The 24,920-nt window shown below is 38.8% G+C and overlaps 1 protein-coding gene across 1 annotated transcript in view; it reads left to right on the forward strand.

Annotated features, from left to right (window-relative positions):
* The window catches only part of LOC109557088 (selection and upkeep of intraepithelial T-cells protein 1-like), a 56,661-nt gene extending 50,478 nt beyond the window's left edge, over window positions 1–6,183 (forward strand). Inside the window, 2 exon segments of the mRNA XM_070781870.1 lie at window positions 2,325–2,447; window positions 6,101–6,183. Of these exon segments, the coding sequence (XP_070637971.1) occupies window positions 2,325–2,447; window positions 6,101–6,183 (206 nt within the window).
* Window positions 6,184–24,920: the final 18,737 nt, after the last annotated feature.

A 24,920-nucleotide genomic window follows, 5' to 3' on the forward strand; every position in this document is an offset into this window, starting at 1 on the left:
TCATTGTCGAAGCAGATCTGGAATCCTTAATAGTGAATCTGGAAATTAAAATTTTATTTTTGCTTACTCTAACTTGAAGACCTAAAACTAAGTCATTGATCACAGAGGCCTTCACCCACAGTGCTCACAACTCCTGGTAATTAGGCAAGGAACACCCATCCACTAATCTCTTTTCTAATTGCTACTGAACTTTCTTCTCCTTACTTAAAATGGACTTTCCTCCATGGATATTGGTTCCTCTGTAACTATCTCATTTAGAGGCCTCATTCCTTATTTAGGCAACTTTCTGTTTGTCGTGACTTTCTGGACTGATTTCCTTCTTGATGTTTATCTATTCAGAAAGCACTTGTCAATTCATTTAACAGATATGAATTTCCAGGAAATTCCACAAACATTGTATATTTTAATTCTTAACATCTTTATGCAGTGTTTATTATTATCTGCACTTTGGAACTTCAGATACAGCAGAATGTAAAATTTGATCAACTTACATCAGTTGACCCAGGAAATAATAAAATTATTACTGGGGTTCAAATCATGTGTCCCTTGTTCTGAATATTTTACAATAAATCAGATTGCCTTTCTAAATGCAGGTAAATGTTTCTTCTCAAGAAATAGCCAGCATTTGAGTCTCCAACAGACATATTCTGCTCTTCCTGCTTTCTGTGGAGGTCATGCACAGAGAAACCTGCAAGAGATGTATACTATTTATTCCCAAGAATCAGTGCCAGAGTAGAGTCAGACTTTCTTGGCTATACCACTAACTGTGTGAACTTGAGGGACTTATTTAAAGTCTCTGAACTGTAGTTTCTTCATCCTTAAAATATTGATGATAATGCCTATTTCATAAGGTTATTTTAGGTTAAATTAGTCAATATATTGAAGTCATTTAGTCTGGGTTCACACATAGTGCAAACCACACTAATGTTTGATATTATTATTACTATCATTATTATTAGCATTATCTATGGATTCTGTCACAATTCCCTGTCTGGGGTCTCAGCTGGTGGGAAGATTGGGTTACATGTGTTTGCCATCATTCTTCTTCCCTTTTCTCCTAAGCTCATGGCATGTCTTTCTTCACTCACACCCCACCATGACCTTAACTTTCCTTCGAAGCATGGACATCCCTAGCCAAGTAGGAAGGAAAGAAAACCAAAAAGTCAGCATAGATTTAAACACACACACACACAATTTTCTGGTACTCTTAGCACCCTAGAGCTATTTTATCTCCAAGCTTTTCTTTCAATTTTATTTTAAATTTTGTTCTACCCCTTAGGAGAAGAGCTTTGAAGTTCTCCTTAATGTTAATCTGAGAAAAATAGAGATGTGTGACCAAGAGAGAGACTTGTTGACTACACTCTCTGATCATTTTGCACATGCCCCCAGAGCAATTTTTCTATTTAAAAAAAATTCAAGCTATCACCCTTATAAAGGGACCTCCGATTTAGTCAAGGGCTGAGAATTTATATCAAATTATAGGGTAAAGTAGATATTTATTAGGGAAACAGTTTACCCTCCATTTGTACAGTCTACGACCATATGGAATATATTGTGAGGGCAACAATTTTGGTGACTTTTGAGTTTTCTCTTCTCCAAGAAGAATATTGTCAGTTGTTTCAACCATTATTTCAAGGACATGGATTTAAGACTCCTGACTCCTGTTTCCCCATCCTTACTGTCTTGGTTGTCCTTCTCTACAAGATAGAATGAATCAGTGAACAATCATGTCAGTGAAACAAACTAGAGTTAACATAGGAAAGTAATTTTGTATAGGCATAGCTGACCAGCAATGAAACAGATACCCTAACTGTTGGTAATGGTGCTTCCATCACAAGACATATTAATCAGTATTATGAGGTGGGAATATTCTCCACTTTTATAATCACCCTGAAAACATACTTTCCAGAACCTGTCTGCTATAGGTAAGAGGATAACTTTTGAGAATTATAATATCTTTTTCATCTCATAGATTCTGCTCATTCCAGATTATTTTATTTCATCATATTTCTCAAGAGGTCTAGAGTTCTTGAGGGCCTGCAGCACCTCGTGAAGTAGACAAGGGTATAATGGCCAACCAGAGCAAGTGTCATGATGCTTGGGTGGAAGAAACGATATCTGCCTCTTCACAGCCTTCTTCCACACTTAGCCCAAATGTGCTCATCTCCAGGATCATCTACACAACCCAGCCTACTTTTCCTTCACCCTCATACAAGCCCAGAAGTATGGAGCAATAGGAATGTGAAAAGCGAAACTATTGTTAGTCTGTAATCCAGTCCTCCTTTCCCTGCTGTGACTCTTCTAACACTTGCATCTCTCTACAGTCCCCATTTCAGATCCACATTTCGAGTTGGATGTCATGTGGCTGGAGGATATGACTGTGATCCTGTGTGTTCTGATGGTCTTCATCACCATGATCATTTCCTCTGCTTACTTTAGACTCAGAGGTAAATGGAATGGGAAGGGTGGTAACTCAGAAGGCATCATTCTTCTAACTGATCTCCAGATATAGTCTCTGACTGTAGCTTCTTGAGTCTCCTGGGGTTTCTACAAAAGTGACCTTTCCAGTCCTTGAGCATTAATAGCTGGGGGGAAAACAAAGACCTGTGCATTTTCTTTTGATCTGTTAGTGTACGAAGCTCTCAGTGAATTTGATATAAGAATAATACTTTAGAGATTTTCTTGCCAGAATTTATACCTTTCTAACATGATGTGTTTGGTACATGTAGTGAAACTACACGTTCATTGAAGCTGCCCAAGCAAGATAGTAATAGGATAACTCAGGATAACTGTAATAGTAATAGGATAACTCAGGATAAGTCAGGATAACTCAGGATAACTCTAAACTCAACTAAATAGAATTTGGAATAAAGAAAAAAGACGTGAGGGGAGTACCCTGTTTAATAAACAAAAGTGGCGGGGACGGGGGCAGAAAGAAGGTAATTTTGAGACAAGGTTATACTCAGGCTAGAGAAGGATGGTTGCTTAATGAAAAGAACACAGTTTTTTTAATCCAATAACCTTGGGTTTTATCCTGGGTTAACCATGCTGACTGACCTTGGGTAAATGGCTTTTCTCTGCTGATCTAATTTATTTCCTCCACAAAATGGGGAAGATAAGTCATACCTTATGAGATTATTCAGCTGAGGAATTTTGATGTCAAGATCTAACATTGTGTACTCAAATAAATATCACATGCACACACGTGCATATACCTGCTCATACACGCACATCAGAGAGGCAACCAGAGGGGAGGAAGACCAGAAGCGGTCAGATTCTACCCCAGTGAAGTCTGTCTTCTCCTCTCTGCTTCTACATCTCTTGAAACATCTACCACTACTACCTCTCACTGTCTCTGCCTGTTCGCTCAAAATCTTACAGAGGTATCAGCTGATATCACTGAAAAGAAATGAACACAATATAGTCTCTTCACAAAAAAAGGGAAGAAAGAAAGAAAAGGAGGACAGAAGGAAGAGAGGAAAGAAAGAAGGAAGGAATGTCAGAGGGAAAGGAGGAAGACTGTGCCCTGTATAAGGGCTCTCTGATTGTAGCCATCTTGAGGCTCGCCGGGGTTTCTATAAGGGCAATGTTAGTGCCTCAGATTCCAATGACAGTCTCAGTTCTGACTTCACACTTGTGATAATTCTAGTAGAACCGGAAGGTCCAAGTGTTTCATCCAGAAACATTCAATGCTCTGCATTTTCTTCTATTTTGATCTCAAAGACAGAATTAAAAATGTAATATTATAGTTGATAATTGAACATTATAGAAACTTGTAGGCATCTACAAAGGCTGAACCAGGAACATTTCTGAAGCTATGTTCAGACTAGAGTGTGTATTTTTGAAATTCCGTAACATCCAACATTGAAAGTCCTGGCTTTATGTGCAAAATATAATCTGCTTATGAAATCAATGGAAGGAAATGTAAAACTAGTCATGTGAGAAGAAACATTTTAATACTTCATTCTTGTGTTCCACCAGTAACCTACAATCCTGAAATGTTCCATTAAAAATGAATGCAGGGTTATGAAAATGTATACTCTTAATTACTAGCAGGCTCTTTCCTCTAAATACAGTGCAAATCTATCATGAGTTATTATGGACAATACATACAAGCTTTTTACTTAAGCTTAAAAAGGCCTAGAGCCACAAAGAATGGGTACTTTGCTCTCTCATCTTTGCAGGCATTGACTCTTAGGTCTCTCTGGACTACCTGTCGAGAGCCACTAGATATTGAAGTGGCCAATTAGGATGACAAGAGAAACTAAAGGCAACAGTCATGCTTTTATCCCCTTATTGTGGGTGTGTAAGAGGCCACAAAGGAAAATAGTCTGGCTCCTCATAGTTCCAGTGCTGGACAAGGGTCAGGTGACCTGCAGCACAGGCTGGGGAAATGGTGTCTCACTATGAAGAACACTAGGGCTTCCCTTGTAGCTCTGGAGATAAAGAAACCGCCTGCAATGCAGGAGACCCCAGTTTAATTCCTGGGTCAGGAAGATGCCCTGGAGAAGGGATAGGCTACCCACTCCAGTATTCTTGGGTTTCCTGGTGGCTCAGTCAGTAAAGAATGCACCTGCAATGTGGGAGACCTGGGTTTGAAATAGTGTCTCACTATAAAGAACACTGCACAAAAGACTCCTGCCATTTTATTAACTTGGGGAGAATGGGAGGGAAGGAGAAACAGAAAATTAGAATGGAACAATCCTGAGTCAAAGTGGAGAAGAATAATTTAATCAAGATGCCTTCCCCAATAAAAGGTCTCAGCAGAGGGTACTAAAAATAAAAAAAGCATTTTAGCTGAGGACACTCAGCTAAAGTAAGGAAGCCTCCAAAAAGAGGTAGCTGGGCTAGGAATGCAGGTATGCATATGAACATGGCTGCTGGGAGTGAAGGGCCTAGTCCTGGACTGCACCTCCCTCCAGAAACTGCAAGGTGCTGGCTGTGCACCAAGTCTGGTGTGAGGAGCCTGCAGGGCAAATCCTTTGTCATGTCCTATGGTCTGACATAAGGAATCACGAATAGTAACCTGGACTGGAGTCAGACCCTTCCTTACCTCTCCAATGTTGAGAAACATTCCACCCTTTGAGATTAAACAATTGCAAGGACAAATGTGTGCTTCCCACAGTACAGATTTATGCTTCTCAGGCCTGGTTTCTACCACTGAGGAAAGCAACTCAATCACTATCCTTGCATCCTATGAGGCACAGATTAGTGATAGCGGAGAGCAGGAAGGAGCCCGTAGCCAGTATTCATCCACTCAAAAGCAAGGCTTACCAGCTGACCAAGTGGGATTAAAAGAAGAGTTAGAATCAAGGAGAGGTTTTATTGTCTTTCACACTGGAGACCAGCGTTATTGAAAAATGAATCCTGTTTTCAACCACGTGGTATCATAAGGCCATTTCTCAGCACTGCTCCTCTTTGTCCCATGGAGACCAATGAAGGAGTTGCTTCAGCCACTCAAAGATTTTGTCAGTTACCTTTTTTGCTTTCCCAGATGTTTATGAATAAATCAAGAAAATATATTAATTGATTTGAAAGAGAGATTGTGCAATGTAGTTGACTGAAAAGACCCAATTCATTCTACTTATCACCATTGACAGTCTATTAATACAACCAGTTCATTCTAAAGGAAATCAGCTCTGTGTGTTCTTTGGAAGGAATGATGCTAACGCTGAAACTCCAGTACTTTGGCCACCTCAGGCGAAGTGTTGACTCATTGGAAAAGACCCTGATGCTGGGAGGGATTCGGGGCAAGAGGAGAAGGGGACGACAGAGGATGAGATGGCTGGATGGCATCACCAACTCAATGGACATGAGTTTGAGTGAACTCCGGGAGATGGTGATGGACGGGGAGGCCTGGAGTGCTGCAATTCATGGGGTCGCAAAGAGTCGGAGACGACTGAACGACTGAACTGAACTGAATATTAATATATCTCACGTTGCTAATATTATAGAATCTATAGCAGCAACTTCACAATAGGCCAAAATTGGACAAGATCAAACTTGACCATAAATTGAAATGCTCTACATTAGCTACTAGATTTTTAAATTTTTAAAAATCGGTAATTCTAGTGGTGAGGACTCCACACTTCCACCGCAGGGTGGCTGAAGTTCGATCGCTGCTCTGAGGAGCCAAGATCCTGCATCCCGTGGGGTGTGGCCAAAAAAAGAAAAGAAAATTAGCCATTTCTCATAATCAAGTCAATTTTGTTTTACAAATAAAAAATAATTGCCCCAAATACTTTTTCAGCAATTTTTCTTAATGTTTTCTCCAGTTCTACCAAGTTTGTATTAGGGTTTAGGATGAATCTCATTGCTTTTTCAGTAACAACTTTCTCTGCTCCCTTTCACTGAATGAGTTAGCTCTTCTCTTATCTGAAAACTTAATTATTCCAATTCTGTCTCTTATGTTTCACAACTTTTCAAGTTCCAGAAGGTTAAAAGAATACATAAAGAATATTTAGAAAAATTTAAAAAGCAAATCCACAGATTCACTGTAGTTTCTGATGTGCCTTGTGATATTAAGCATCAGATGATATTGTGCAATGATAGCCTTTTCCAAGCAAATTCCCACAACATAGAGTGATTTACTGCTGTTTGAGTTATGAGAGTGAAGGAGAATAGAGAAAAAGAGAAAAAAGACAGGAAGAGATAATGTATGTGTGTGAATATATATTATTGATTATAGTTTCACCAGCGTATCCATTTACTTCAGTTGCTAAGAGATACTGTGCAAATTAAATCGGACTCCTTTCTAGAATACCTTTATTCCTTACACACATCCTCCCAGCAGAGATTTTCCTCTCATTGATTTAAGCCAGAGAAGTCAAGTTAATGACTTCTAAATAAAAGTTGTTTCCTCATGGCTTTTCCAAAGATGACTTTGGCATCTTGGAAGAGATCAATATGTTCTCAAATGTGTTTTTATTTCAACTAGTTGCCTTTAGTAAAATGTGAATTCACAATAGCTTGAATACATTTTATTTCCTCAACAGGTTTCCTACAAAATTAAGGGATTAAAAGAGCACCGAACGTTTCATCTGGAACAATGGATAGACTACGGAAGATCAGTAGGCTAAGATCTCCAAGAAAAGTAGCTATGCCCTCACAGTTTAATTTTTCCCTTGCAATTTTATATAAAGTCAAATAATTGCCAGGTGGAGAGCAAATAAAATATACACTCAAATTTGCATTTCATTTGTAGCTCTTGTACAAACTATGTTAAAGTTAAAATGGATAGAAAAGTAATCAGAAGACAGAAGATAACAAATTAGGGTAATGACTGAAGTAAAGTCAATAATATACATGGGAAAATGAGAGTAACTCTGAAAGTAGAAATAAATCTATACTTATCAGAATTAAATGTCATATCTATCAGCAATTAAACATATCTGGGACATCAATCAGGGAAATGCATCAGAAGGCTCTTAGCACGAGAGTCCATAATAAAAATTAAATAAACAGATAACACATCTTCTGTACATAGGGCTAAAAGAATGATTTTGTACATTAAATTAAATGTAAGAGGGATAAAGTTTTCAAGTGAAGCCAGAATGCTTACTCTGATAAGGGACACAAGGAAAATTTTAGTATATAAATTTATTTCAGGATTGGCTTTCATAATGACTGAAGTAACAAAGGCCATGGGGGTAGAAACAAGTTCAAGTTATAATCTAGAAGAAACTTGGAAAAAATTTCCATTCAGTGGGTAACCCACATGGTAGGTATCAGGAAGATGTGTGTGTGTGCTAAGACACTTCAGTCACGTCCAACACTTTGTGACCCTATGGACTGCAGCCCGCCAGGGTCCTCTGTCCATGGGATTCTCCAGGCAAAATACTGGAGTAGGAACCTGTGTCTAACCTCTCCTGCATTGGTAGGTGGGTTCTTTACCACCAGCACTACCTGGGAAGCTCATCAGGGTAATAACCTTTCTGAAAAACTAGAAACCTTCCAGTAAAGACACTGACTTACAGAAATACGGGCACTGACTGTGGTTTTCATGCCAGGATATAATGCTTTCCTGATGGCTCAGTGGTAAAGAATCCACCTGCCAAAGCAGGAGACTCAGATTTGATCCCTGGGTCAGGAAGATCCCCTGGAGAAGGAAATGGCAACCCACTTCAGTATTCTTACCTGGGAAATCCCATGGATAGAGGAGGCTGGAGGGCTATGGTCCATGTGGTTGCAAAGAGCTGGACGTGACTGAGCGACTAAACAACAAAAAAATAGACATATAACCTTGTTTAATTTGATTTAAGAACCAAGAGATTTGGTTGCTATAAACTTCTCTTTAAAAAAGTAGAATAATTCTCCAAGGCCTCTATGGAATCATCTTTATTTAACCTGCATTTTTAAAGGATAGTTTTATCTGGAACAAAATCCTGGTTGAAACTTATTTCCTTCCAACGTGTCAAGTAAATCATTCCATTATTTTCTGCCTTTTGTATTACCTGTTGAAAAGTCAACTATTTGTCTTATTGTTGCTTCTTTGAAGACAATGTGTCTCTTATTCTCTGATTGCTTTAAACAGATTTGCTTCAATTTGGTTTTCATAGCTTGACTACAATGTGTTTGATATGGTTTAATTTATATTGATACTGCTTGAGGTTAATGTACCTCCATTAATACATGGGTTTAAAAATAACATTCCAAAAAAATGATAATGTTTCAGTCATTGTTTCTTCAAATATGTCTTCTGCTTTTGGGTGTCTAGTTATATGTCTGTTAGATCCTTCACTGTGTCTCTCATGTCCCTATGCTTTTTTCTTTATTTTATATTCTTTTTCTTCTCTGTTTTTCAGTTTGGATATTTACCATTAAATAGTCTCCCAATTCACTAATCCCATGTTATTTCAGCTGAATAAGCTGCTAAACTCTTTTTAATGAGTTTTTATTTCAGAAGTTATATTTCTCCTTCTGGGAAGCCCAAGTATTTTCCTACTATAGACTCCACTTCTATGGTAATGCTATCTATTAAATATCTTTTCCTTGACATGCCAGGACAAATCAATTAAAGTTATTTTAAGCTTATCAGCTAATTTCACTATCTCAGGCAGCTTTGGTCTATTCGGTCTGTTTCTCCTGTCCATTTCTCCCATTGGTTTATGTTCAGATGATTCTGTCCTTTCTCATATGTAAAAATAAATATTGATTTAAGGACATTGTGATGGTATCATTAAATGTGTGTCAACTTGACTATATTTTTCAGAAAGTCCTTTCTTTTGTGTTTCCAGTTAGGGTAGGCCATAAGGAAAATTCTTGGGGGATGGAGAGTGAAAAGGAAGCAGCAGCCATTGCAGCTTTTATTATATATGTTGCTGCTGATCTGCTGATTCCTTTCATTGGCATGATGCAGAAGCTAGATCTGAAACTGCTCTACTTTCCCATGAATCCTTCTTTGACTTCTCTGAGCCCTAAGTCAAATGTATATGTCAACTCTGATGAAGGGCTCTAGCTTCTGCAATATATTTTCTTCAACAAGTTGTTGTTGTTCAGTTGTTAAGTCATGTCTGACTCTGTGACCACACGGAATGCAGCACCAAACTCCCTTGTCCTTCACTATCTCTTGGAGTTTGCTCAAATTCATGTCCATTGAGTCAATGATGCTATCTAACCATCTCAACCTCTGCGACCCCCTTTTCCTTTGGCCTTCAATCCTTCCTAGCATCAGTGTCATTTCAAAGAAGTCAGCTCTGTATCACCTGGCCAAAGTATTCTCCAGGCAAGAATACTGGAGTAGGTTGCCCTTTCCCCCTCCAGGGGATCTTCCTGACTCAGAGATCAACCCATGTCTCCTGCATCTCCTGCATCGGCAGACAGATTCTTTAACACTGAGCCACCTGGGGGGGTCCTCTTCAACAAGATCAGAAATAATAATACATAGTTCTGCTTCACTGACTATGCTAAAGCCTTTTACTATGTGTATCACAATGAACTGTAGAAAATTCTTAAGAGATGGAAATATCAGACCACCTTACCTGCCTCCTGAGAAACATGTATGCAGGTCAAGAAGCAACAGTTAGAACCAGACATGGAACAATGGACTGGTTTAAAATTGGGAAAGGAGTACATCAAGGCTGTATTTTGTCACCCTGCTTATCTAACTTCTATGCAGAGTACATCATGTGAAATGCCATGTTGGGTGAATCACAAGCTGGAATCAAGATGTCAGGAGAAATATCAATAATCTCAGATATGCAGATGACACCACCCTTATGGAAGAAAGTGAAAAAGAACTAAAGAGTCTCTTGATGAAGATGAAAGAGGAGAGTGAAAAAGCTGGCTTAAAATACAACATTTGAGGAGAACAAGATGGCAGAGGAGTAAGTGGATGTGGAGTACATCTCTCTCCATGGATACATCAGGAATACACCTTTAGACACAAAAGTTCATGAAGAACACCAGCTGAGAGCAGACAGGAGTACCTGACCAGCAGAAAAGAATATATATAACCACTCAAAACTTGATAGGACAAAGGAACTAGAGGGAAAAACAGGAGTGTTAGTCGGACTGGACCTGCCCACACTGGGGCAATTGTCTGAGTCAGAGGAGATATATTTAAGGCTAGGAGTGAAACAGCTGATCTGTGGCAGCCTAAATGGAATCAGAATCAAACAGTCCTTGCCACAGCCATACATACCCTGGACAGTGATGCAGGTCCCCTAGAAGGCCCAGAAGCTGGGAGCTGTTTAGTGATTGTGGAGCAATCCCAGGTCAAGGGCTGCTGTTGACTGCAAAGAGACGGATCTAGGGGATGTGAGGGAAGAGACTGTGGTGGGGAATGCTTGTGGAGGAAAGCCAGGCAGCCATAGAAGCAAGGCGATACTGCTGAGTCATGTGTAGGGGGTGGAGCCATCACCATAGCCCCTCTCTCCCCACATGCTAGCATCGGCACCTGAACAGTAAAGAGGCTGGCACATCAAACACCTGACACAGTGAACTAAAGAGTAAGACCCCACCCAGCATGCCCCTTTTAAGTGCCTGACATGCTGATCTACAGCGAAAGACCCCAGCCGGGGGGCCCCTCTATGTGCCTGATGCACCAAACAGCAGAGAAGGGCTCCAGTCAAGGGAGCCCTCTAAGTGCATGAATAGGTGGAGCTACAAAGACTGGCCAAAGAGGTCTTCTGATCACCAGCTATAAGAGGCTCAAAAAAAGACTCTGATAGGGCCATAATGCCTGTGGCAGAGGCAGTTGGTGTTCCTGCACACTTGGCACCTCCAGGGTCCCTGCAAACCAAGCAGCTGCACCACCTTCATGCTCAACCCTCACTGGGGCAGAGTTGCCACAGGCAAAAAAAAGTCTTCAGTTGTGTCCAGCTCTTTGCAGCCTTGTGGACTGTGGCCCGCCAAGCTTCTCTGTCCAGTGGGGTTCTCCAGGCAAGATACTGGAATGTACTGGCCAATACTAGTTGCCATACACTGCCCAGTTCAGTTCAGTTCAATCCCTCAGTCATGTCCGACTCTCTGTGACCCCATGATACCACAGCACACAAGGCCTCCCTGGAGTTTACCCAAACTCATGTCCATCAAGTCGGTGATACCATCTAACCATCTCATCCTCTGTCGTCCCCATCTCTTCCTGCCCTCAATCTTTCCCAGCATCAGGGTCCTTTCAAATGAGTCAGCTCTTCGCATCAGGTTGCAAAAGTATTGGAGTTTCAGCTTCAGTATCAGTCCTTCCAATGAACACCCAGGACTGATCTCCTTTAGGATGGACTGGTTGGATCTTCTTGCAGTACAAGGGACTCTCAAGAGTCTTCTCCAACACCACAGTTCAAAAGCATCAATTCTTATGCATTCAGCTTTCTTTATAGTCCAACTCTCACATAAGTACATGACTACTTGAAAAACCATAACCTTGACTACACAAACCTTTGTTGACAAAGGTCTTTGCTTTTTAAATGCTGTCTAGGTTGGTCATAAACTTCCTTCCAAGGAGCAGGCGTCTTTTAATTTCATGGCTGCAGTCACCATCCACAGTGATTTTGGAGCCCAGAAAAATAAGGTCAGTCATTGTTTCCACTGTTTCCCCATCTATTTGCCATGAAGTGATGGTATTAGAGAAATGCAAATCAAAACTACAATGAGATATCACCTCACACCTGTCAGAATTGGCATCATCAAAAAGTCTACAAACAAGTGCTGGAGAGGGTGTGGAGAAAAGTCCCACCCTTGCACTGTTGGTGGGAATGTAAATTGATACAATCACTATGGAAGATGGTATGGAGATTCCTTAAAAAACTAAGAATAAAACCACCGTGTGACCCAGCAATCCCACTCCTAGGCACATACCCTGAGGAAACCAAAATTGAAAAAGACACATGTATCCCATTGTTCATTGCGGCACTATTTACAATAGCTAGAACATGGAAGCAAGCTAGATGTCCATCAACAGATAAATGGATAAAGAAGTTGTGGTACGTATACACAATGGAATATTACTCAGCCATAGAAAGGAATGCATTTGAATCAGTTCTAATGAGGTGGATGAACCTAGAGCCTATTATACAGAGTGAAGTAAGTCAGAAAGAGAAAGATAAATATCGTATTCTAATGCATGTATACAAAATCTAGAAAAATGGTTCTGAAGAATTTATTTTCAGGGCAGCAATGGAGAAACAGACATAGAGAATAGACTTATGGACATGGGAAGAGGGGAGGAGAGGGTGAGATGTATGGAGAGAGTAACAAGGAAACTTACCATATGTAAAACAGCCAACAGGAATTGACTGTATGGCTCAGAAAATGCAAACGGGGGCTCTGAATCAACCCAGAGGGGTGGGATGGGGAGGGAGATAGAAGGGAGGTTCAAAAGGGAGGGTATATATGTATACCTATGGCTGATTCATGTTGAGGTTTGACAGAAAACAACAAAATTCTGTAATGCAATTATCCTTCAATTAAAACAATAAATAAATTTTTAAAAACTCAAGATTCAAAAAACTAAGATCATGGCATCTAGTCCCATCACTTCATGACAAATAGATGGGGAAAATATGGAAAGTGAGAGGCTTTATTTTCTTGGGTTCCAAAATCACTGTGGACAGTGACTGCAGCCATGAAATTAAAAGACAGTTGTTCCTAGGAAGAAAAGCTATGACCAACCTAGACAGCATATTAAAAGTCAGAGACATCACTTTGCCAACAAAGGTCCATATAGTCAAAGCTATGGTTTTTCCAGTAGTCATGTACTGATGTGGGAGTTGAACCATAAAGACGGCTGAGCACCAAAGAATTGATTCTTTAGAATTGTGGTGCAGGAGAAGACACTTGAGAATCCCTTGGACAGCAAGGAGATCAAACCAGTCAATTGTAAAGGAAATCAACCCTGAATATTCATTGGAAGGACTGATGCTGAAGCTGAAGTTCCAATATTTTGACCACATGATGCAAAGAGCTGTTATTGGAAAATACCTTGATGCTGGGAAAGATTAAGTGCAAGAGGAGAAGGGGGCAACACAAGATGAGATGGTTTGATGGTGTCATCCATTCAACGGGCATGAGTTTGAGCAAACTCAGGGAGATAGTGAAGGACAGGGAAGACTGGTGTGCTACAGTCTACAGGCTCTCAAAGAATCAGACAAGCCTGAGGGACTGAATAACAGCAACAAATGAGGGTCTAGTCCATGCATGTGGGTTCCATCCTGTTTGTATCTTTGCTATTGAAGTCCATTCTATTACCTCTTCCAACACTAGTAGGTGAATTAAGGCTATTCTTTTCAAGGTTACCACTGAGATGGGAAGCAGGGGATAAGAACAGGTTAAGTTAGAATGCCACGAAGCTCACGATTCTTAGTGAAATTCAGCTATCTTTTCTAATTGTTCCCCTGACTGCAAATTTGTGGTTACTTTCCAGAATTCTGAAAAAAGTTGATTTCTGGCATTTTTTTTTCCCTAGTGTACTTACTATCTCATAAAGGAAAATCATCAACCTGCTCAGGCATCCATAACAAAATACCATAAACTGGGCAGCTGAAACAACAGATGCGTATTTTCTCCTAGTCCTGGGGACTTGAAGTCCAGGATCAGGGTGCCAGTCTCGTGTCTGGTGAGACCTCTCTCCCTGACTTGTAGGTGACCACCACCTTGCTGTGTGCTCACATGACCTCTTTGTGTACAAGTGTAGAGAGAGAGAGTGCACTAGTTCTCATGTTCCTTCTTACACAGAAACTAATCCTATTGGATCATGGCCCTATCTTTATGACCTCATTTAACCTTAATTATTTCTGTAAAGGTCCTATCTCCAAGTAAATTAGGCTAGGGTGTGAACCCATGAATTTTGGGTGTGGAGGTGGACCACAAACAGTCTGTATCAGAGGAGGATTTTTGAAGTTTCTTACTTCACCATTCTCACTGACATATTCAAGCACTTTATAAACACATGTTTTACTCATCTTTTTAAACAGTTCACAAAGAAGAGTTTAGGAACATCTTGTTTCATCATGGCTTGAGGCAGAACTATCTACTTCTTCTTGTTATATTTTTACATATGACCTGTCCCTTATTTTCATAAAAAAAGTTTAACTATGGTATGTGTCTATTTTACTAGAGGAAAAATCAAGTTTATTTTTGTTGGTAATCTGAACATTTTTTATTTATGCTTTTATGTTATTTTATTCTATATTTTACTTTCTGAAATTCATTTTCTAGCTTTTTGGTTTATATCTAACTTCTTGATTTGGTAAAGGTTTACTTTCAGATGAAACATGGCCCCTGTCAGGGGTGTATAGAATCAGAGCTCTTCATCTCAGGCTGTACTAGAAGTGTAGCACCAGTCAAGCCACAGGATACTCAGACCTTCCAAAATTTTTACCAGTGGTATAAACAACACCTCAAAAATACAGGGACTTTTAACTCTAATCTTGAGCTCATTTTAAAACTCTGTATCTCAGCCCATCACCTAAATAAGCTAATGCAGGCTACAAGAAGCATTCTGTCCAGCTTTTGTTGTTTTCAGTTGCTAAGTTGTGTCTGACTCCTTGCGACCTCATGGACTGCAGCACACCAGGCCTCCTTGTCCCTCACCATCTCCTGGAGTTTGCCCAAGTTCAAATCCAGCTACTTAATAATAATAATACTTGATATTTCCAATACTCTGTTTTTGAAGGTTAATATATAGAACGTTAAAATAGACATTTTCTTTTGATTAGCTTGAGTTAGAAACTATTTCAAAATGTAATAACTCTAATGACATCAACTATATTATTATCATATTTCTCATTGGAATAATTGATGCATTATATTATGCTAATAAATTTCTTAATAGTAAAGGATTTTTGATCCTCTTCTTGGTTGAGTTAGAAGTTAGTTTTCATTTAATGTTTAATTTCACTTACAAGAATTATGTGAATGATTCTTGCATAAATTCAAAGGTTATATGAGGTTTTTTGTACTCTTTTACAGTGTGCGTATCAATATTCACTAACTTTGTCAAATAGGAAAAATTGCTCCTTTTTTCCCACTTTCCTTCAAAAATAAAAAGTACACCAATGAAAATATGTTATGAAAGGTTTGGGGAAAAGGTTATTTAAAAATAGCTCATCTCTAACCCACTCTGTTTTTAAATAAACTTGAGGTATCAAGAGATATATTTATTTTAGTCTGTGACTCAGAATATACTGTCACTAATATTTAATGCCTACGCTACCCCAAACTCCAGGAATAGGATTTTGGCAACAATCTGCATCCCTTACTTTTCTAAGAACTATCCATGATACAGTGTCATTGATATGATTTTCAGTAATTTTGTCCCTAAACAGTCTCTATCATCAGAATAAAGGTTTGTAATAATACATTATTAATCATTTTCTTCTATTTTGTCTTCTTCATGTAATTTACTCCATTTTTAAACACATGTAGGGCTATCATCGGGGAAGGCAATGGCACCCCACTCCAGTACTCTTGCCTGGAAAATCCTATGGGAGGAAAAGCCTGGTAGGCTGCAGTCCATGGGGTCGCAAAGAGTCGGACACGACTGAGAGACTTCACTTTCACTTTTCACTTTCATGCTTTGGAGCAGGAAATGGCAACCCACTCCAGTGTTCTTGCCTGGAGAATCCCAGGGACAGGGGAGCCTGGTGGGCTGCCGTCTATGGGGTCGCACAGAGTTGGACACGACTAAAGCGACTTAGCAGCAGCAGCAGCAGCAGGGCTATCTGCAGAGTTTTCATATGCTGCTGCCGTAGATGGTATCAATTCCTATCCTCTCCCTGTTCCAAAATTTCTAATACACTTGCCCTCCTCAGAGTTCCCGATGTGATTTTCCAATTTCTCATTAGTGAGAAGTACTTCTAAAAGGCATATATTAAAGGAGAAGTGAACAGTATTGATGAAACAAGAGGGTGTGTTGGGCAGGAAAAGAGTCTGAGAAGAATAGAGAAGTTAATAACCATGCCCAGATGTATTTTTTGAGAGATCATAAACATGGAGATACTGATAATCAACACAGAAATACAGGAGGTGGGAAAACAGAATTAAGAGCACTGAAGGGAAATGTATATCAATTCTGAGTACTGATTTTGACAACGTCTATGGTGAAGACAGCTAGCTGGCAAGTGTATCATGATCTGTTCTCAGGTCATGACTAGTGAGATAATGAAATTATCAACTTAACAGAAATATATGAAAGCATAAAATTAGATGATACAAGAAAATAAACATATGGGGGTAGTAAAGGTAAAACAGCTCTCTGTAATACAAATATTTTTTGAGAACCATCAAAACAGAGGGTTATGGGGATAAATACCTGATAGATACAAGGTTATTGAAGCCATTACTGCTTTTATCAGAAACTTTGCTAGCTAAATCTCATGTTGTGTCTTTGCTAACTGCCAAAGAGTGAAAAAATCCGCTCCTTATGACTAGTTGTGCTGGCTATAATACTTGAAAATTCAGATCACTGAATTTTATACTAGTGCTTTATCTAACCTGAGGCTACTACTAAAATGTAATGTGGCATTGTGGTAGAATCTCATATTTCAAGGATGACAAATAAAATGCTGACACTTCAATACAAATTAGCTTGTCAAAACCCAGTAATGACCAATGAGGAAATGTGATTTTAATGACTCGTTTACTTTCTTGTCACACATCTTAATTGTGAAAAACAACATTGCATTTCAATCAAGTGAAGTTCTTTTCTCCAAGAAGCAACAGTGATGTTTATTTAAAAGTTGGAAACATTTATAGATCTGACCAAGGAAGAGGCAGTAAAAAACATTTTCCTAGGTCATTTTAAGTATTGTCCTTAACTTACATATAGTGTTTGTGACTCTAAAATTTAAGTATAACAACTTAAAATAGTGTAATAATATGTATATTTTAAAATCAATATATGAATTGCAATACATACCATGATGGTTTCAGGCTTAGAGAAAAAGAAATGAATAATCTGTGTATCTGTACAACCCTAGGAAAAAAATGTCCTTTTCAATTTACTCTTCAGACCTAACTATATTGAACAAAATATTCCTATTATAAAAATTCAGTCCTGCAGGAAAGTGAAGGATTTCCAGATACAACATATTCTCAGAAAGATGCTGAACTCAGACTCTATGACTCATTTAATTCTGTCATCAGAGAACTGTATTAACATGTTCCTAATTCCCATCCACCATGCAGATCTCACAGAGAAACTTTTCAAATCACCGGGAACCTAAGAGAGAAGCAAGACTGCTTAAAAACAAGCCATCCTTACAACAGTCCTATTCCTCAGCATCACTAATTGTCTTCTCCTCTTGCTTTATTTCTCCTAATTTCTGAGCCCAAAACATTAATAATCTTAAAAGTCCAATTCAAACTCCACCTCCAGAAATCTTTCTTTGAGGTTTTAGGTCCCCATCAAATTTTCCTTCTGTAATCTAGCATTTTTGATTACAGTATAACAGTTCACTCTCTTAAAGTCTCATGTAGACACTTATGCATTGCCTTGGATTCATTTTTGTACTGTGAAAGACAAGTATAACATGTTTAAATGTGTTCCTTTTCCCAATACATTTCACTAAGTGACATTTGTAGTTATCACATAAATATAAATTAAGACCCAGTGAAATAGTACCACATGCCAACCAAAATGGCTAAAGTTTAAAATGCTATGTAGTAATCCTGGAGATCAAAACAGTCAATCCTAAAGGAAATCAACCCTGAATATTCATTGGAATGACTGATGCTGAAGCTGAAGCTCCAATACTTCAGCCACCTGATGTGAAGTCGACTCATTGGAAAAGACCTTGATTCTAGGAAAGATTGAAGGCAGGAGAAGAAGGGGACAACAGAGGATGAGAAGGTTGGATGGCATCACCAACTTAATGGACATGGGTTTGAGCAAGCTCCAAGGGTTGGAGAAGGACAGGGAAGCCTGGTGTGCTGCAGTCCATGGGGTCGCAAAGAGTCGGACACAGCTGAGCCACTAAACAACAGCAATAGTAATCCTCTTTATCTATATTAATTATATTTTCTTTATAATTACAAGTACTAATATCAGTATGCATGCATGTGCATGCTAAGTCACTACTGTCATGTCTGGATCTTTATGATCCTATGTCCTGTGGCCTGCCAGGCTCCTCCATCCATGGAATTTTCCAGGCAAGAAAGCTGGAGTGGGTTGCCCTGCTCTCCTCCAGGGGATCTTCCTGACCCAGCGATCAAACTCACATCTCTGAAGTCTCCTGCATCACCAGGGGATTCTCTACCACTTGTGCTACCTGGGAAGTCCTAATATCAGTATACAGCTATTATTTTCCAGGTTTTTTTAATCCCTTTACACTGAAACTGCTTTCATCATTACATTTTAAGCATATATACTAGTCATTATTCTCCAGAAAAACAGAACCAATAGGATATATGTAGAGATACATAATAGGACATACGTTATAGGAATTGGATCACATGGTTGCAGATACCAGTAGAAGTACCACAGTCTTCCAACTGCAAGCTGGAGAACCAGGAAAGCTGGTGGTATAATTCAGTCCAAATTCAAGACCTGAGAACCAGGGGAACTGAAGGTGTAACTCCCAATCTAAGGCCTAAGAATCAAGGGTCATTGGTGTTACGTTCTGGAGTCTGAAGGCCTGAGAACCAGGACCTCTGATGTCCGAGGTCAAGAGAATGTGGACCTCTCAGCTTAAGAAGAGACAGAATTTGCCCTTCCTCCACCTCTTTGATTTATTCAGACCTTCAACACATTGGCTGATGTCTTTCCATCTTGGAGAGAGCTAACTGCTTTATTCAGTCTACTGATTAAGATCTTAAACTCTTTGGGCAACACACTCACAGACATACCCAGAAGTGTTTTGTCACTTATCTGGGGGTCCCTTAGCCCAGTCAAGTTGACACATATAATTAACCATCAAAGCATATGTCCTGAAAACCAACCATCTTCTATTTTGTAACTTCATCTAATTTAAGTCTCAGTTTGTAAGTCAAAGACTTTAGTCCTTTTATATCTCTGACTATGGTATGTTTGGATTATTTAAGGGAAACATTTAGATTTTATGATACATTTAGTTGTTTCTTAACATACCACTTTTCCTATATATGATATAGTCTCCTAGCTTGAGATCTTAATTATGGTACAATTGCACTTGCCTTAGGTAATTTCTCACATAAATTTGCAAGGAAGATACATAGGTGATATATTTTAGGAGTTCTTAGACTATATATAGAAATTTTAATTTGCTCTCATACATTGGCAATTATTTGGGTTTACACAAAAGTATAGGCTCTTGGTCCAAAATGCTTTTTGCTCTAAGTTTTATACTGCTGGTTCTATGGTCTTCAAGTATCCTGTGTTTTGTATGAGAAGTTGAATGTCCATCATTATAGAAAACTTGTTACAGAAGCAGTGAGTAATATTGAAGGTGTATAAGTTTAAGTCTAATTAGTTAGATATGGGCGGAGTGTACACCAGAGGCTACGTTGGTACTCTATGACATCCACAAAACAGTGGAGATAAGATAAAGGTCTACATTTTCTAGATAAAACAAAATTGGAGAAAGAAGAACCCCTTTGATTGTAATGTTCTATACAGTTAAGTTCTAGTGCATAAACCAATATTAGCAATCATTTTTAAATTACAAGGGTCATTCAAGAAGGCTTGAAAGATAGAGAGATACATAGAGACAAATAAAGATAATGCTTTAAGTATCATGCAAGCCACAAAATCTGAGAACTGCCTACAATAAACTTGGAATATACAATTTTGAAAAGAGAATAGAGTCTCTCCTAAGACAGATACAGTTCTAATTCCATGTTGGAATATTTGAAATATATTTTTCAGGGAAAACATTAAGTGGTATTATTTGAAAGTAGAACATTGACTCAAATATCATAGCTATGACCCATTTCTTTGGCAATTGCAGTCCAGGTAAAGGAAGCCTGATACTTCTGAAACTGCCTGACTTAGGAACAAGTCAGGACAAGACACACTCTGACACCTCTCAGAAAAGGAAATTCCTGATTCACAAGCTTGGGGAACTGATGGGTATTTTGGACATCAGCAAATTAGGACCAATTTGGAATCTATCTGATCCTCTTTCAACAGAAGGGAAAACCCTTGAACAGTAGCAAGAAAGGGACAAAGGGAGCTTATGTTAGAGCGAGCACAGACCTTTTCTGGCTCTCACACTCTTACTTTGTTCTTTCTTTGGTTGGCATGCTATTCCTCCAGAGACATTGTTTAGTATATGGATGGTGTGCTACCTCCGCCTCCATGTGGACTTTCATTTTCATCTCTGGCAGGAAGCAGAGCCTTAATGTAAGTCTCCACTGGGACAAACATGCTTTTTTTTTTTTTTTTTTTGTCATTTCTAAAAGTTTTATTTTGTTCTTCTTTTAATATACCTGGTCAATTAGAGAGTCACTTTTTTAAATGTCATCAAATTTATAATCCCCTGCTTTATTTCTTTTAAAAATTAATTTATTTTTTATCAAAGGATAATTGCTTTATAGAATTTTGCTGTTTTCTGAGAAACCTCAACATGAATCAGCCATAGGTATACATATATCCCCTCTCTTTTGAAACTCCCTCTGTACTGAAGAATTTATTTACAGGGCAGCAATGGAGAAACAGACATAGAGAATACACTTATGGACATGGGGAGAGGGGAGGAGAAGGTGAGATGTATGGAGAGAATAACATGGAAACTTACATTTGCTGTATGGCTCAGGAAACTCAAACAAACACACTTTGTCCTGTCTTTTTTTCCCTTGTCCTGATTTTTTTTGCCTGACTGCTGTGCCCTGTTGGATTGGCCTTCCTCCACAATTGTAGTGGGAAAGTCAACAGGGTAGATCATTTTTGGGTTTATGGGTCTAAAACATTTGGTGCGACTTTACTTCATGGTATGAAGCTCAACTCAAATTTAAGTGGCAGTAGGCTCAGTCTCGGAGAAGGCAATGGCAACCCATTCCAGTCTCTTGCCTGGAAAATCCCATGGACGGAGGAGCCTGGTAGGCTGCAGTCCATGGGGTCGCTAAGAGTCGAACATGACTGAGAGACTTCACATACACTTTTCACTTTCATGCATTGGAGAAGGAAATGGCAACCCACTCCAGTGTTCTTGCCTGGACAATCCTCCAGGGATGGAGGAGCCTGGTAGGCTGCCATCTATGGGGTTGCGCAGAGTCGGACACAACTGAAGCGACTTAGCAGCAGCAGCAGCAGGCTCAGTCTCCTCTTATTGAAGTTTAACTCTTTTGTAGAAAGTTCTCAGTGCTATGGAGTGGCAACTTTCCTGGCCATGTCTCTGCTTATTACTTGCCTTGGGAATACTGTCTGTGTAATCAGTGGATAGTAAATAACAAGAATAGAGGATACAGACTCTGTAATCTTGCCTAAATATCTCTACTTCTTTTCTATTTCCTATATCTGTTATTGGAAGGAATTATTATAAAAGAGACTAATGTTTAGGTATCTATGGCCCACATGAATAGAAAAGCCTCTAGAATTAAAATGTCAAACTTTAAGCAAAATGAGAAAAAGTTTAAGTAAGTAGGATTTTTTGGACATTTTATTCATGAACTTGAAAGTGCAGAATAGGAAGATTAATGTGATCTCCATTCTTCTTCACTATGTAACCCCCAAATCCTTAAAGAAACTACACTTGTTTATTAGTCCCAGAGAAGTATAATGACTGAGTAATTAATTCAGGTTTGGAACTATGGCATTCAGAAGGGTATGAAATGAATCTGCTTTTGTTGCTCTGGCTCTTATGCTATTGAATCTGCTCTTTCTTTTTGCTAACATGTGACTCTTACACGGAGATTGCTCATTATTTGGATTATATGCTACTCCTCCCTGGATGAGTGCCTTCAACACCATGTCATAAGCTTCAGGTGAAGGAAGAGTTCCATGCAGATGTCAAAGAGGACCTTCCCTGTGAAAAGAAGATCTTCAGTAATTAATTGGTCAACAGTTAAGTGTGGTTGGGCTGAGGTCTTTCTCTGGTGACACTAACTCTTTATTTAATATAAATGGTAAAACCCCTATTCTCACACTTCTGTGTTCTTTTATCAGGGAAGGGGAATTTTAGAATTTAATGGAATGAACACTTAACAAGGCATGAGGTTAAACCCTAAAATGCCCTTGTTCTGCTTGCTAATGTATAAGAAAACATATGAATAACCCAAGCTACTTTTTTTTTTTTCCTTGTGCTTATTTAACCATGTAAGAGAATTTTCAAGAGTGCAGGTTTAACACTCAAGCGATTCAGCTAGGGGTATAGGAGATAACATTCTCAGAGATCCTCCCATTGCTGCCTCACTTACCTTCCAGGGTCTGCAGTAGACAAGAAATGAGTATGGGAAAAAATATCATCAGCACAGTCAGGATCACACATATATCACGTATCCAAGTACTATACAATGGGAATAGGTCATCTGAATCAGAGACTGGAAAAGAGGGAGGATTTTTTTTTTAAAAAGGTATTTTTTAAACAAAATGAAATAGAATTGGAAAAGATGCACAAATAAGGGAAACCTGTGTAGAGCCCATTTGATAAGAAGATGGAGCATTGATAAAGGAAAATCTGCCTTCTGGCCTTCATTTACATGTATTTTCTGAGCCCAGTTTGTGACAGCACCTCCAGGCTTTATGACAAGATACAACTTGCTGGTTTGGATGAACCAGGGTGCGCATGCAGTTTGAACTGAGTCTTGAATGCAAACTGTGAAGTTCCATCTCTATTCACTCATCCACAGATAACTGAAGACAGACTCTTATTTGTTTTTATATGCTTGGTTAGGAGATGCAGACGCAAAATGTTCCAGAAATGTCATAGATATAATACAGTGGGCCTCTGTGCAAGTGGCTAAAACAGAATTATTTGTAACTGCAGCTCAGTGGCGGAAGGCAAAATTTGAATATGCACTGGTATGATCACAATATCTAAGGAGCTCAATCTATTTAAATAACAAATGGACAAACAGTGATAAAAGGGAGTCATGATCACTTAATTCAAATCTTTAAAGTCTGCTACAGTGATAAAACCCTGGAAGAACCAACCAAAAAGTTAGAGATAGTAGTCTTCATTTCATTAATTCCAAATGTTGTCACTAAAATCTGCACTCCAGGAGATCAGGGTCTTCTAATTTTTTGTTAATTGCTGAATCTCCTGTTCTTAGAAATATGTCTGCTAAATCACTTCAGTCCTGTCCGACTCTGTGCGACCCCGTAGAGAGCAGCCCATCAGGCACCCCCGTCCCTGGGATTCTCCAGGCAAGAACACTGGAGCAGGTTGCCATTTACTTCTCCAATGCATGAAAGTGAAAAGTGAAAGTGAAGTCACTCAGTCGTATCCGGCTCTTCGCAACCCCATGGACTGCAGCCTACCAGGCTCCTCCATCCATGGGATTTTCCAGGCAAGAGTACTGGAGTGGGGTGGTGCCATTGCCTTCTCCGAGAAATATGTCTGGCCCTTATTAAATATTTGTTGAATGAATTAGAAGTACAAAGACAATATTAAGCATAAATCCAAAACAGATTCAAAATAATTTTAGATATTTCAATTATAAGACAGAATCTTATAAAACACTATGCATATTATATTTAAAAACTTGAAATAAACAAAAAATTTTAGAAATGTAAGAAATATATGCAGTACAGATAATGAGACATGGTACCTGTGGAAAGTAGTAAATAGATGGAATTGAAACATAATATCTAAAATAGAGAATTCGAAGGTGGGTTTCGAAACAGAGTAGTCATATTTCAGGAGGTAACTAATAAACTAAATAATAAATGGGAAGATATGAACATGAAGAGAAAACAGAAAACAAAAAAGAGAAGGAGGAGACACATACCATGGAGTAGAAAGTTCTGATTGATAGTTATCTACAGCTGTAAAAAAAGAAGAGTTAAAGAATGGAAAAAGGGAAGAATTTGAAACAATGGTAGTTGACAATTGTTGAGACCTCATAAAAAATACTAATCTAGAAAATCAGGGAGCCCAACAAATGTCTATTATGAAAAAAATTTTAAATCCCACAGTACACGTGTGCACACGCATGCACACACGCGTGCACACACACACACACAGAGCCAAGTAAAATTTCTTTAATCAGCCAGAGGATAAAGTTCACTTTCAAGAGTCACAGTCAAACTGACAGCAGATTTCTCAATAGAATAGAAGCCAAAATACTGACATAATATATTCAATGCACTGGAAGAAAATAACTTCCAACCTAAAATTCTGTAACTATTGAAATAAAGTTGAGGTAAATGTTGCCACTCAGAATGTTAGTATTTGTAAAGTCTGAGATGCAAGAAAGAATAAATGTTTTTAAAAAACTGTAAATATATAGATAAACTTAAATAAACAATGATATATAAAGCAATGGTTATAATAACCTCTTCTGAGGCTTAGCTATATACAGCATTAAAATTCCCAACAACCACAGTATGTAACTCAACAAGGCTA

This window comes from Bos indicus, chromosome 3 (assembly GCF_029378745.1).
Source record: "Bos indicus isolate NIAB-ARS_2022 breed Sahiwal x Tharparkar chromosome 3, NIAB-ARS_B.indTharparkar_mat_pri_1.0, whole genome shotgun sequence".
NCBI lineage: Eukaryota > Metazoa > Chordata > Mammalia > Artiodactyla > Bovidae > Bos > Bos indicus.